A 16337-nucleotide genomic window follows, 5' to 3' on the forward strand; every position below is an offset into this window, starting at 1 on the left:
CCGTTTAATTTTATTTCAATTTGTTCGTATTTTGTAGCCAATGAGGTATGCTAAATGCGACCCCCATTTATTGCGTTAACCAATGTGCCATTGAAAATAAGTATGACCTTCGCTTGTCATTTCCGTTTCGCTGTCCTGAAGAAACTGAAACTTTGCGAGCAGTATCTGACTGCAATTCCAAGTTGACTCGTGAACATTGTTTAATTTTATCTCTGTTTGTTTGTTTTTTAGAGCTAACAAGGTATACCGAAAGCGAACTATTCTATCGCTTTAACGGCAATACCTACGAAAATAAGAATTATGTACGCTTGTGCTTTTCGTCTCGCTATCGCAAACAATCTGAAACTTGACGAGCATTTTCTAACTGCAATTCCAAGTTGACTTGTAAAAACCGTTTAATTTTATCTAAATTTGTTCGTGTTTTGTAGCCAATAAGGTATGCTAAATGCGACCTCTTTTTATCGCGATATAACCATTGTGCCCATGAAAATAAGTATGACCTTCGTTTGTCGTTTCCGTTTCGCTAACCTGAACAATCTAAAACTTTGTGAGCAGTATCTGACTGTAATTTTAAGTTGACTATTTTGTCTCTGTTTGTTCGTGTTTTATAGCTAATTAGGTATACAGAGAGCGAACTATTCTATCGTTTTAACGGTCGTTCCTACGAAAATAAGAATGATGTCCGATTGTCATTTTCGTTTTCCCCACCTGAACGAATTAGAACTTCGCAAGCCGTCTGTAGCGTCAATTTCAAACCGGCACTTGAAAACCGTTTATTTTTTCTAAGTTCGTGCGTGTTTTAGAACCAATTAGGTATGGTTACCGCGACGTGCTTCTGTTGTCGTTCCTGCATTAATAGAAATAATGGTTTTTCTGTTTTGCTAACATGAAGAAATTGAAAATTTGCGAGCAGTTTTTGACTGCAATTCCAAGTTGTCTCGTGAAAACCGTTCAATTTTATCTTTTTTCGTTAATGATTTTTAACCAATACGATATACTGACATCGACCGGCTTCGATCGCGTTAACGCTCGTGCCCACAAAAATATGTAGTATGTTCGCTTGTCATTTCCGTTTCAATAATCTTAGGACGAATTTAAACTTAGCGAGCTGTTTGTGAGTGAAATTTTATGTTGGCTCGTAAAAACCGTTTTTGTTTTTTCTCTGTTTGTTTGTGTTTTGATGCCAATAAAATATGTATAATATTTGCATGTCACATTTCATTTCTGTTCTACCAAACCGAACAAACTTAAACTTTGCAACTTGTTGATCAATGCAATTCAAAATTGGCTTGTGAATGCCGTTAAAAAATTTTTCACTATTTTTTCTTGTTTTAAAGGCGGTTGTTTATGTAAAGATACAATTTCGGAAGAAACGAAAATATGGCAAGCACTTTGTGACTATAATTTTTATTTTGGCTTGTATTAAATGTTTTTTTTATGCAAATCCGTTCGTGATTTAGAACTAGTTAATTATGATAAGAACGATTTCTATTTAAGCCGTTTTGCTGCGAAACAATTAAGGTATTAACTTCTCAGTTGCGTTTAACCGATCACATCAAACAAAATGTGCAAGCTGTTTTCGACTGCAATATAAATTTTAGTGGTGAACACCGCTCAAATTTATCTCCTTCCGTTCGTGCTTTAGAGATAGTTAGAATAATGAGAATGTCCGTTTATGTTTTTTATCCGCTGATCGAAAGAAACCAAAATTTGCAAGCAGGTACTGGCTACAATTTCTAGTTGGTTCGTGAAAAGCGTTTAGTTGAATCTAGTCCGTTTTTAAAGCCAGTTAATGATGGTAATAGCGACTATTTACTAACGGGCGATCGACCATCCTGCGTGAATAATGAAATATTCTTTCATCGGATAAAACCTGTTTCTGGCTACATTTACAAGTTTGCATCTTCAAACCTTTTAATTTTATCGCAATTTATTCGTGTTCCTATTCCGTTAAACATTTTGCTACAGACTAAAACTGTGCAACCGTTTTTTTAAATGCAAATTGGTTTGTGAAAACCGTTGGATTTTATGCTGCCATATTTCAGTTTGTAAACTGGTTAATTTTCCCAGAGAGCGTCTTTCTGCGATTGTGCAAAACGGTCTTACTTCTTGTTTGATGGCAATCTTCTTTTCATTTTTCTACACTCATCGGATGAAACTAAATCATTGTACTTTTCTGCCAGTTCAGTCAATCTCTAAGCGAACTTTTTCTACAAAGGGATTGGTCGTGCATTTCATATAGCCCCTATATATTGCTTCGATTCAATCACACAGTCAATTGATACACGCTATTTTAATGTCCGACCATGCACGTACGTTTTACTGAGTTATATGTTTTTACTTTTTTTCAGTAGATTTCAATTATTCTTAACATGTCATTAATCATTAATTTTATTAACAAATATATTACCTGTAAGTTATATGCGATGGATTGTGACGACAAAAATACGATAGATAGTGATTTTGTATTTTTGATTTGGTAAAATACGTTTTAATAAAATCGATAATTATAATCAGCGACAGTACAAAAATCTCATTTTTATTCTGCTTCCTTAGTTTTACATTTTTTGGGGAACAAACGCTGTGATTACCTTGATAAACGCAACATTGTAAGAACGGAAATCCTAATTATCAATAAAAAATAGAAATTAATTCAGAATCATGGAAACTAAAAATAAGCCAAAGTTTCAAACAAATATTTTGTCGAGCATCCAGGCATTCGTGTTATTTCCAATACAGTATTGGTATTTCCAATACATCAAGTAACTTTATGATTAATTCAATACTTAATGTTAACTTTTATGCTCATATTCAACAGAAGTGTCTGCCATAGGTGTTTTCTATGTGAGAAATCTCTTTGTAATGGCGAGGACATTTCCAATTTCGGTGCTCAACTGTGTGTGATGGCGATGCCCAAATGACTGTTTGTGTTTCAATATATATATAAATGTGCTTTTTAATATACCAAGACCTAAATGACTTTAGGATTTTCCTGTTGTCAGGATTCTTGCTAATGCAACCATACTGAGGGCTTGGTGGTTTTACATAACGTATCAAAGTATCTATATATCGAAAATAATGCTAAAGTAAGTTATGTTTAGCAAAACAATTTGGATTTATATTGTTTATGTCCGCAACGAGCTGGTATCATTATGGCAAACAAGTTTTAGCCAGTATTTTAAACCAAGTCGAAATCATGAGCAAGGTCTTTGTAAGAAGAAGAGATTTCAATGCATTAATACTAATGACAAAAGCAAAACAAACCCAACCGCCTGAAACCGAAACCTGCAAACTGACAAGCCTATTCACACATTAAATCAAAAACGTATTTACACTTTATTAGGCCTTAAAACAATATACCACAGGTTGATTTTGCACAGAAATGCAAAAGAACAATCAACGCGAAAAACGTGGAAAAATCATCTTAAAGAATTAAAACATTTTCCAGGAAATGAAACAGTAAACACATGAAGATAAATATGTACATTGCTCACAAGATATTGTCAGTTCGGTATAAGTCCGATTTGTCAATCCTACAGCATGTTCACGTATCATAGTGGAGTTTCGTCCACAACTATCACGTTCACTCGTCGGTCGGCTTCTGGCTGTTGACGTGGACGAAACTCACGCAAACACTCAAGAATATAATCATATAGCATTTTTGGTGCGTTTGAGTAGATGAGAGGATTAAGGGAGCTGTTGATTGGAAGCAGGATTATTGCCGAAACTGCGTAGATCACTGGAGGTACAGTTGTTCCAACGAAGTTCAAGAAAGCCATAATCGAGATTGGAATCCAGCAGAAGAAATCAGTGAAGATCAGTCGAATGATTTTCTTTTGCATTTCTGGAAAATACAAAACAGTTTTACTGTGTTGCTTTTATACACAAACACATCTTATTGCGTTCACCTTGGTTTTGTTTTTCCGCTCTTGGGTTTCTCGCCCTCTCATTTACTTTTCTGCCACTGGCCGTTGACTTTTTGTAAATCCAAATGTATGTCACTGCCACAAATAGAAAAGCCAAGAAGTTGAGCATGATGATACTAAGTGAATATGCCCAAGCCTTGTCTGTTGGTTTCACGTAAAGTTTGCTGATGCAAACGCTGTTGGTGCTGTAGTATCTATGAAACATATTAAGGTGTTAAAACACTCAATACTTTACAGTATTTGCAACCACATATCAGTATTTGCAACCACATACCCAAAATATCCTGCAATGTCAAACATTTCAGTGTAGTTATAATCTTTGAGAACATCCACAAAATCCGTCCAGGAATAAGCATTTTCTAGCTTTGCAACTGCAGTTTCATACTGCTTGGAATCATTGAGAGTAATATTGTGTTGGAAATTTACAAACTGCTGCATGAAATTCTCCATGCCTGCACAAAGAACAAAGATGTTTCCAACCGATTAAAAACTAATGATACCTATCAGTTAAACCAATTTGCAGAAATAAGCAAAACAAGCTTACTTGAAAAGTCCACTGCAGCACTTTGGAAAAACGGGTTTCCTTCATCCATGCTTTGGTTTCAAACAAATGTTGGAATTGGGACGTGAAAGGAATAATTGCCAGAATGAATGAAATTGACCACGACAATAGAATGGTAAGGATGACAACTTTAAGCTTCGGGTGTAGAGATGCGTTGAAAGGCTACAAAATATCGTTCATTGTTCAAAAAAGGATGGATTGCGTGTACACAACTGAATTACTCACATATTTTACAGCATAGAGTCGAAATAATGTCTGCAGAACCATTGTAAATACTGATGTTTCGCTGGAAAGCAAAACCAATATCCCCATTGTAGTGCAACTTCCACTTGACCTCCAAACAAGGTCATTGGCGCAGTATTTTCCAGAGTAGTGAACACCAGCTGCGCCCAGCATGAGCAGATAAACTCCCATGAGCAGGTCAGAAACAGAAAGATTGAGGACAAGAAGATGGTTGGTGCGAAATGCAGCTGTTTGTGATTCTGTGGAGATCAAAGTTTTTGCTTCCGTAACCATGACAACCTGTGGTAATTGCAGAATGAAAACGAGATACTTTATGTGTTATTACTATTCTGCATTTCATGCGGTATAAGTAAAACAAGTCTAAACATACCAAATTTCCAAAGATTGCAAGAAAGCCCATGATCCACACAACAGCTCGTAACAATGGATTAGCAATCAGCTCGTATCGCGAGGAGAAAATGTTCTCATCTGTTCTAGTCGACTTTGATGGACATTCGTCACTCCAGTCAGAACAATCTCCAAATCCATTGAATTTCTGTTAGTTTGCAACATTTGTATGTTAAAAACTGGAAAGACCCAGTATTCATTTAATGTAGCAATACTTTTTCCTTTTTAACAAACAGTGGTTGTTTGGTTTCGCAATAGAACCTTCCGTCATTCGTGCAGTTTTTTTCATCACTCCCATCATCGCAGTTTATAGTGAAATCACAAACCTCGGCGTTGCTAATGGAAACCTGAAAACAAAGAATTATGTTGTAATCAAAATCATTACCTTGTAAAACAGCATACCTTAGCTCCATTTAACGCTGAACAATAGAATCTATCCTGCTTGGTACATCTTTGAGGTGGTTCGTCACTCTTGTCTTTGCAGTGGACAAAACCGTCGCAAACTTTTGAACGAAATTCAGTTGGAATTTCGGATGCAGTTTCATCACTTCCGTCTTGACAGTGGATGATGCCATCGCAAACTTGAGATTTAGGGATGTTAAGAAGCCCGCCGGTCGTGAGACAATGTTTGCGATGTTTGCAAAGACGAGGATCCTCATCGTTGTTGAAGTATCGACCACCGTAGTTAACAGTAGATGAACAATCTATTTTCCCGTCGCATAAGAGTTCGATGTTTAGATACCATCCCTTCCGACCAAAACATGCAAAACGATTTTGTCAATAGACAGCACAGACTTGTTTTCTTACATATGTTGTGACAAACAAGCTGGTATAAACAGCTGCCCTCAATTTTACTTTAATTTAACGTGCGCAATGGAAACATAAAAGACGAATTTATTATAAAATGTCGATTCTTGATCCAGAAGAGTAGGGAGTCTTAAAACTGCAGCCCGAACAGGAAAATTCGTTAAAATTAGGTTCGAAACGGTATCAAACAGTATAACAACGAAGTTAAAGTTACTGGAGTTATGTGGCCTAGTGTGATGTCCTGGTCGAATTAAGTTGAGGAAATCACCCAGTTGTCGGCACACCCGTTTCAATAAAATGGAAAAAGCTGGGCTCGACTTACAACTTTCTCGTGATACGAAATTTTAAAAAACGACCAATAATAAAATGTATGTATATATGGTACACCAAGTTAAATCGCAAATTATCAAACTAAACTTCATGAACAAAACGATAAATGAAAATATTAAAAAATCTATCTGATAAGTAAACAAACTGTTTAATAAAGTTGTAGCAATACATTGTAAGTTACGTCGAGTATCAATGGTGGTGCTTATCGGCCACCACAAAGATACAAATAAATCGCAAATCAACATTTAAGTGATAAGGAGATTTTCATGTCGGGTTAGTTTCTTACCATCGCAACAGAATGGGATTTAAAACCCTTGTCACCAGTGTAAAATCCAGATTGCTTGGTTTAAGTATTTGGTACGAAACCAGAGCGTATAAGCAATTTTTAAACCGTAAACAAAATTTTAAGACTAATCTTTATCAGATAGGGAAAAATTAATCTGTTTTACATTTGCCAATTTTCTATCAGAATCGTTAAATTTGGAGACAAAAACTCTGAAGCATAAATCCTGGTAGTTATATGTTATTTTCGTGCGATTATTTTCATTGCGTGGCGAGTACCAACTAACTTGTCTCCACACATTATGTTTCTCTGGCGGACAGATTTGAATTCACAGGCTAAAATAATTGCGATATCGTTTTGTTTTCTTCTGTCGTTAACTATTATGTTTATATTAAGTTATTATTATTTTTTATCAGTTTGTTTAATAACTCAACACACACTACCAGAATTTTGTCCATTAAAAAGGTAGCAAAAGAGTTTATACAATATCATTTATTTTTTAAATTTCTATTATCTAATCCTCTTATACAACTACTGATTCTCCAACAATTATGTACTGCATTCAAGTTGAGAGATTAGCATCTAGAACCCGAGCATAAAATAATTTAACATTACTTATATGCTTACGTATTCGGTAATACAATACCAAATTCTAGGAATGGCATCGGTTGTTGTTGTTGTTGCTGTTGTTGAGTTTGAGCAATCAGCCTCCACACTCTCATTACCACTAAACATATTCACATTATTTACCACAATTTAATTTGTTCACGTATTAAACAAACGTATGAAAAGAATGAGCATGATATAAGTCTTTAAAAAAATGTGTTCACACATACATAGGAAACTTTCTACAATTCTTCACTTGGGTCGTTTCGCAAAGACACTCATCGCTCTTATCTGGACAATCGATGACGTCATTACACACACTTGACCTTGAAATAATCATGGGTTCGTTTATGCACTGAAAGCACAAACTGTGATTGAAGGTGACAGACGGGAAACCGCGAATATCTCTGCAAAAGAAAGGAAACAGTTGAAAATCCTGGATGAATCGCTTCGTGTTATTACTTTTTAAACATACCTGGGATCTTGTTTTAGTTTCTCGTTAACCGATGTGAAGCAGAAATCAGCTAAATCGTCGCAATCCTGGATCGTATCAAACAACAACTGCTGAGGCAACGTACACTTTTGGCCGTTTCTGACACACTTGAAGCCGTGTCCGTTTGCTCGGGGAAACGAAGGGCAGTTGTTACATGGATCGCCATCACACACTGATGAACGCTTCCTGCAAACTGATTCCGAACACCAAAAGTGGGAGGGACAGAGATGCTCACAGGGTGAATTTCCATCACATGATGCATATGCATCACATACGTCACTTTTTGTCGATGCACAGGAAGTGTTGGTTGGATCCAGTATATTGTGACAAACTCCATCAATGTCGAAACAATCACATCTAAACCAATCATGTTTTTGCTACACGAGTTTTTGAACAACAAATAAACAAACCTACCTCTTATGCTTTGATAGATGTTTGAGGTTTTTACACATTTCTGGAACTTTTTCATCACAACTACATTCATCGCTCATATCAGGACAATCTTGGACGCCATTACACACACTTGATCTTGCAATGATCATTGAGTCATATTTGCATTGAAAGCACAATTGATTGTTGAATGAGGCAAATGAAGATTGCCGAATGTCTCTACAAACGCAGTAATATGAATACATTTAATCAAATGAAAAAAAAAATATTACGGAGATGTTTGAATTTACAGAACGGGTGCAGATAAATGTGATGAGCAATTTGCTTAATATATATTTAATGCGCTTAATTGATAGTGGCGTATATGCGATTTAAATCAAACTATAACAATGGTAGAATTCTGATTTGTCGGTTTGTGCCAACCGTAAAATTTGCAATCAACGTTGTAAGCATCTCGTATAAATTTTTAATCGAAATGTATGTGGAAGGAAAGGTTGCACCTATCCCGTGTTTGGCGCTTTAGATTACTATTGAAGCGAATTCGCTGAGCTGATGAATTAAGTGTATATGGTTATTACATAGCAAATCTAATCGCTTGAACCTGCCTCATACAGATTGCATCTAATGTGAAAGCGAAACTAAACTAAACAAAACTTAAACAGAATTGGACTTAACCTGGAATCTCCACTTTCGGGTGTGAAACATAAATCAGAGCCATTGTCGCAATCTTTTACTCCGTCCCACAAGAACGTTGGCGGAAGTAAGCACATTCGGTTGTTCTTGATACATTTAAAGCCGTATCCGTTATTCCAGGGTTGAAACGCAGGGCAGTCATTGCAGGGATCGCCATCACACACAGTCGAACGTTCCCAACAAGCGGAATTCGGACACTGGAAATGGGACGGACATCCACCGACACAAAGTGTGTAATTCCAACATGGAATGTAACCCTTGCAATATTCTAGTCTTCGTAGTGCGCACACTTTACTCCTACTGTTAATCATGTTGCCGCAGCTGTAAAGAGCAAATATTATGAATTTAATGCAACAAATATCTAGTAATTGAATATGATTATTAACGAAATCCGTAACATTCACGTAAATAAACCTGAACATGGCATAGAATTGAAATCCTCATTACCCACTTCAAATATAACTGTTGTGCAGGATTGGTGTTCCAGCAGTTATTGCAGCTTTTTAGAGTAGTGATTTAAAACATATGATGTGAAGATAATGATCAGATTTGGTTATGAGTTAGAAACAAAGTTCAGTATCATTACCAATATCATTCAAAACTGTCCTTATTGGTTTACTTCCCACGTCATCGTCGCACTTGCAAATTGTAATTAGCAAAAGCTAAACATTCGAAGATAGTCAATAGATTTCAAAATGATTGACATTATCAATATGAAATAACACTTGTCGTTATGTCACTTTAATTTTTTTAAAACAAAACAAGAAAATGTATCGTTTACCTGATGTAGGTTGATGTTAAGTATTCAGGGTAGGTGGAAAATGTGACTGGTTTCTCATCACTTCCGTCACCGCATCCTAAATGTCCATTACAAAACGACCGGGCAGATAAAGCTCTTCGACCGTCTTCGCAGTTGAACCCTGTAACAAACACAAACAATGTCGCGGATTGTTGACGTTGTGTTACATCACAGTGACAATCAGTAAACGTACTTTGAACCAGTCACCAATTTTTTAGCAAAAAAATGTGCAAATGTTGCTAGTAAGTAAGCATTTGTTAAAATTGTTTTCATATAAAATGTCAGCACGTGGCGAATAAACAGTTATATTTGTTGTAAAGTAAATAAATCGTGTTTGTGACAAGGAAAATGAACTGACACCATACCACACGAGAGTCGATAATTTGCTTAACACTCAAGAAGGCACAGAAAGCACTTGTGTCTATTTAAAAATATATTTCTGTTAAGATACTGAAGGTTAGGTCTGTTTGTTTAAAATCAAAAGCGTTTTTTTTTTTTTCATTTTTAACTTAAAACCCACTAAATTTGTTTTTAACACTAAACCTGTTTTGCAGCTATTTTATTAATTCAGCTCTTTGCGCTGCCTATCGGTATTTAGCAAAAATTCGGCTGATGTGAGTTCTGGTGTGGCGAAGGTGTTTGGCGGACTGTGGCAACTATATAAACAACACTTGTATGATAGCATCTATAGTAGCATGAGCAATATACATAATGTTTTCTATGGCATTATATGAAGTATTAACACAATATTAACTAAGTATATGCGCATGGGTGCATCTAAAATATACAGGATCGCTTGGATCACTTGGATCGCTTGGATCGCTTGGATCACTTGGATCACTTGGATCACTTGGATCGCTTGGTGCACCTACATATCACTTGGTGCACCTTTATACCGCTTGCTGCACCTTTATATCGCTTGGTGCGCCTTCACATAGCTTGGTGCGCCTTCACATCGCTTGGTGCACCTTTATATCGCTTGGTGCACCTTTATATCGCTTGTGCGCCTTTATATCACTTGGTGCAGCTTTATATTATTTGGTGCACCTTTATATCGCTTGGTGCACGTTTATATCGCTTGGTGCACCATAATATCGCTTGGTGCACCTTCATATCGCTTGGTGCGCCTTCATATCGCTTGGTGCACCTTTATATCACTTGGTGCACCTTTATATCGCTTGGTGCGCCTTCACATCGCTTGGTGCACCTTTATATCGCTTGGTGCACCTTTATATCGCTTGGTGCGCATCCACATAGCTTGGTGCGCCTTCACATCGCTTGGTGCACCTTTATATCGCTTGGTGCGCATCCACATAGCTTGGTGCGCCTTCACATCGCTTGGTGCACCTTTATATTACTCGGTGCACCTTTATATCGCTTGGTGCACGTTTATATCGCTTGGTGCAGCTTTATATTACTTAGTGCGCTTTCACATCGCTTGGTGCACCTTTATATCGCTTGGTGCAGCTTCATATCGCTTGGTGCGCCTTCATATCGCTTGGTGCACCTTTATATCACTTGGTGCACCTTTATATCGCTTGGTGCGCCTTCATATCGCTTGGTGCACCTTTATATCACTTGGTGCACCTTTATATCGCTTGGTGCGCCTTCACATCGCTTGGTGCACCTTTATATCGCTTGGTGCGCCTTCACACAGCCTGGTGCGCATCCACATAGCTTGGTGCGCCTTCACATCGCTGGTGCACCTTTATATTACTCGGTGCACCTTTATATCGCTTGGTGCACGTTTATATCGCTTGGTGCAGCTTTATATTACTTAGTGCGCTTTCACATCGCTTGGTGCACCTTTATATCGCTTGGTGCAGCTTCATATTACTTAGTGCACCTTTATATCGCTTGGTGCAGCTTCATATTACTTAGTGCACCTTTATATCGCTTGGTGCACGTTTATATAACTAGGTGCACCTTTATATCGCTTGGTGCGCCTTCACATAGCTTGGTGCGCCTTTACATCGTTTGGTGCACCTTTATATCGCTTGGTGCAGCTTCATATTACTTAGTGCACCTTTATATCGCTTGGTGCAGCTTCATATTACTTAGTGCACCTTTATATCGCTTGGTGCACGTTTATATAACTAGGTGCACCTTTATATCGCTTGGTGCGCCTTCACATCGCTTGGTGCACCTTTATATCGCTTGGTGCACGTTTATATCGCTTGGTGCACCATAATATCGCTTGGTGCACCTTCATATCGCTTGGTGCGCCTTCATATCGCTTGGTGCACCTTTATATCGCTTGGTGCACCTTTATATCGCTTGGTGCGCCTTCACATCGCTTGGTGCGCCTTCACATCGCTTGGTGCACCTTTGTATCACTTGTTGCACCTTTATATCGCTTGGTGCGCCTTTATATCGCTTGGTGCACCTTTATATCACTTGGTGCACCTTTATATCGCTTGGTGCGCCTTCACACAGCCTGGTGCGCCTTCACATCGCTTGGTGCACCTTTATATCGCTTGGTGCACCTTTATATCGCTTGGTGCGCATCCACATAGCTTGGTGCGCCTTCACATCGCTTGGTGCACCTTTATATCGCTTGGTGCAGCTTTATATTACTTAGTGCACCTTTATATCGCTTGGTGCACGTTTATATAACGAGGTGCACCTTTATATCGCTTGGTGCTCCTTTATATCGCTTGGTGCGCCTTCACATCGCTTGGTGCACCTTTATATCACTTGGAACTTCGTATTACTTGGTACACATTTATATCGAAATAAATAATCACATTCACATGGACCGCTGACTGTCTTTTTCGTCCAGTACGATTTGCATTTTACGGCACCATTTATATCAGTGGTTCTCAAACTTTTTTTTGTCGGGGCCAAATGGTATTTTTTAAGTGTGTAGGGAGCCGCAAAAAAACGAAACATTTCACCTTGAAACCTAAAATAGCAATGTTTGGTGGTTTTCTGAGGTCTGGTGCGAGCCGCAAAATAAGGAGTTGGGAGCCGCATGCGGCCCCGAAAACCGAGTTTTAGAACCACTGATTTATATGAACGAATTTTTTTTGTAAAGTAAACCCCCATGCATTTACGATAAGCTGATGCAAACAAATATTAAGTTACGAATTAAAAAACGAAAATCACACAAACACATCTGGTTATATGCAAGCATTTTTCTTTAGTGCATTTTTTTGGGGCGATGTTTTCTTCTAGTGTCTTTTTGACCTCGCTTTTTCCCTGCACCCGCCGAGGGCAGATGTGTAAGAAGGGAAATATCAGTGGACGATTGGTGTTTTTTTGGTGTTTGTTTTGTTTTATTCAGTTTAAATTTTGAAAAATTAAGCAAGTATTGAAGCTTCTCCGAATCGGACTTCTTGGACCATTCATTGATCGGCATAGCAAAATGCTCATAACCTGGCGCCAGATAAAAGGGTCCAAGGTTAACTATCGCTTTTGTTATTTCTTTATAATGAGCTTTCACAACGCCATAGATCTGATCGATGAGTTTGGGGATCGTTTGTTGTTTCCAGCCTGATTTGCTTTTGAGGACATGATTAAGGGATTCGCTGTTGTTGTTTGTCCAATGTTTCCAATTAGTGGTATTTTTCTCCATTGCTTTTCTTTTGCTGTTTCTAAAAATCTTACTAAATACGGCCTAGCCAAAGGTTGATCATTGCAGATTTCGAGAATTTCTGCACATTTAACGTCAAATTCATCCTCAGTGGTGGATTTAATAAGGTCGCCGTACATTTGTAACAAACTGTTGCGACGTTTTTCTTCAGCGCCAACTTTATCGCGAAAGAATCGCAACACGTCATCCTTTAGATGTTTATTGCATAAAACATGATTACAGCCCGAAAAGGCACGAGTTGCTGCTTTATGCATAGCTTTCTCGTCGTCCGAACCAAAAATTAGGTTGTCAAAATCATCATCTAAAACCGCACTTAAATTTCCAAAAAAGTCAAAGAACGCTTGATAGTCTGACTTGTTGTGTAAAAACAAAAGCCCAAAGAAAATTGGATGTCCTCCAGTTTTAGTCCGCACAACACCCAAATGCTTAAATGTTGTAACAGTGACGAAAATGGGACCCAAATTAAACGTTTTGTCTGCTCCCAAAACCGTCTTGCCAGTAAGGCAAAATCGTCGCAAATCAAGTATTTGTTCATCCAAATATAAATGAATGCTGGTGGGCGTGTCTTTGCCGTGTGACACTTTACGTACGAACTCATGCGTGGCTGTCATGCTGATGACCTTTAGAATATCGTCAGCGTAATTTTTTGCGTGCGATGCCGGAGATGTTTTTGTTTTCAGGTCATTGTATTTTTTTCTGTGGAGCTGCTCCAAATTTCTCACACCATCAATCAGATTATCAGACTGTTGCAGTTCGTCATAAAGGTCCTTGGCACCCTGACCCTCCGATAAACAATCTCCAATTTTGTTTAAAACATCAGGGCGAGTTCTTACGTAAACATTTTGTATTTATTTTGAATTGCCGTGATGTGTATGCCCTGGATGCTTTCCTATGTATTCTGCTATAAAAACTGATTTTTAATTCTTGATCCAAGTACTTTTCCAACCAGCATATTTTTCTTTTGTAGGACGTGTCATTTGCTAATTTGGCATAATAGCTACCAAGTATTATAATTTCGTTTTCATTGGGCTGTGGTTCCAAAATATTGTAGGTGCCCTTTCTTGGATTTCTAACACTGTATAGTTTTTGAACATTTCTTATTTCCACCAGATTTTCGTTGTTCTTCCAATAAATAATTCTACTGTATCGTAAGCTACACCATGTTCCACAATCATCGTAAAACTTTTTGTTAATTCCTGCCTTTATTCGGTTGACATTTGTATTGTTGTTGACTATAAAAAACACGCTTTCTTTCGCTCCCGCTGGGATTTCTTCCAACGGTGTATCGGAGAAGGTTGCAAGTTTTGCTACAACCTGACGCGTTGGTAAAAATGTCTCGTATTCCAATACCCCCCTTTGGGACCCAAATTTGTCATTTTCTTCGGGCGTTTCTTCACAACTGTATGAATCTGAAGATTGAATATCTTCGCAAACCACCGACTCCTGTAAAGTATCACTTAACACTACGGAAGATATTTGTGGAGACGAGTGAGACACCTTTCGTGGAATCACAGCAACAAAAAGATTTGGAGTCCAAACAGAAGTTTTTGAGGGCCCCACTCTTGACCACATTATGTTAATGGGGTCGCAATCATCAAAATCATCAGCTGCTATGATGCGATTAAGGATTTCTACTACTTGGTCTTGTTGACCATTGCATGGAGGATAAATACAGTTAATTGGCCTTTTGACAACGCTGGTTAATGCCAAAATGGTCCAAACACTTGAAAATCCCCCAACTTTTGCACTGTCAATGCATGCTTCGTCGTACGATGGTGACACCAATTCAAACGAATGCGAGGACGCGTGTTTTTGATACACATCTTTGTTTAGTATGAGATTAATACACGTTCGCGCGCGCAACTCCCGTGATAAACTTTCAGAACCGGACAGACAAATCGAAACAGCATTAAAAAGACAATTACCATCAGCAGTGGTTAGAAATGGAAGCCAATTTTCCTGCAAATTGTGGTTGTTAAGAACCTCCGAGGCACGGATATCTTCCTGTAGGGAGTCAAAGTTGAAGCTAGTTAGCATTTGATTGCTGGTTGGTAGAAATATATTTTCGAACTGTGCTGCTTTTCGTAGAACTTCTGTGTCTTGACTGGATGCCTGAAAAATGCAAACAAGTTATAAGCAGACAAATAAGCACGTTCAAGGCGGTTTTTTTAATTGAGGGGTTTGCAAAACAAATGTCGATTATGACGTAACAATGTAAACAATCATAGTAGTATGTACATTATTATTAAAGTTTTAGTTGACTTATGACATACATTGTTTCATTAACGAAACACAGTAATCATTACATACCTGGTTCAATCTCATCATAGCGGCACAGTAATTATAATGACCATCCTTGCTGCTGCGACACGACACGCAAATGTAGGGAATTACTGACTCATCCTTTATAGCAGGGGTTCCCAACCTTTTTACGATCCCGTACCACCTGGACGCTCTGCACTGCCACGCGTACCACCATAGAGCACTAATGTGCTCTACACTCTACAGTGCTCTATGGTACCACTTCTTGCAGAACAACTAATTTGTTTGAATCATATTTCATTCAACGCTATCTTAAGCACCAAAACAGTAGATATATCTATCAAGAGCAATCATTTGACATAATTAACGCCCACTGTGCCGCAGCGTTGTTCGGCTTTTCATAGCAAGTAGCAACTATGCTTTTTGTTGAGAATTGACATGACCGGTATTTTGAAGATGGTAATGATACGAAACAACAGGAATAGTTACGTAACAATGACAATAGGCCTGGGGACTGTTTTTTTGTAAACAAAACCAGACAAACAAAATATAAAGTTGCAAATTGAGGTTTTTGTGAACAAAACAGAAGCTACTCGCGTACCACCTGAAAACCCTTCGCGTACCACTAGTGGTACGCGTACCACCGGTTGGGAACCCCTGCTTTATAGAATAAAGAAGTCTTTGTCTGACAAGTATACACATTTACAATGGTACCAGTTAAAGCATGCTTCGCAAAGGACACTTTCGCTGTTATCATCACACTTGTTTTTACAAGCACCGCAATGATAAATAGGCTTTGCAGGCATTTTGTCAAGATGGAATTATAGAAACCGTGCAAACTAATTTTGCAACCAAAAACGTACGCAAAAGCACGTGGTTTAGTTCGAAATAGAAACAATAAACTGACTTTAGATTTTGCAATAAAATGCATAGACCACAAAATTAGGTTTCTTGTCATATT

At 38.0% G+C, this 16337-nt stretch overlaps 1 protein-coding gene across 1 annotated transcript; it reads right to left on the reverse strand.

Annotated features, from left to right (window-relative positions):
- Positions 1–3499: 3499 nt before the first annotated feature.
- On the reverse strand, positions 3500–4519 carry LOC145239056 (G-protein coupled receptor GRL101-like). The gene is made up of 4 exons (XM_080102343.1): positions 4471–4519; positions 4201–4378; positions 3909–4120; positions 3500–3844 (listed from the first exon to the last, which is right to left on the reverse strand). The coding sequence occupies exons 1-4, from the start codon at positions 4517–4519 to the stop codon at positions 3552–3554; spliced, it is 732 nt and encodes a 243-aa protein (XP_079958469.1). The 3' UTR covers positions 3500–3551.
- Between the last annotated feature and the right edge of the window lie 11818 nt (positions 4520–16337).

The sequence above is a fragment of the Phallusia mammillata genome, chromosome 7 (assembly GCF_965637545.1).
Source record: "Phallusia mammillata chromosome 7, kaPhaMamm4.hap1.1, whole genome shotgun sequence".
NCBI classification, from domain to species: Eukaryota; Metazoa; Chordata; class Ascidiacea; order Phlebobranchia; family Ascidiidae; genus Phallusia; species Phallusia mammillata.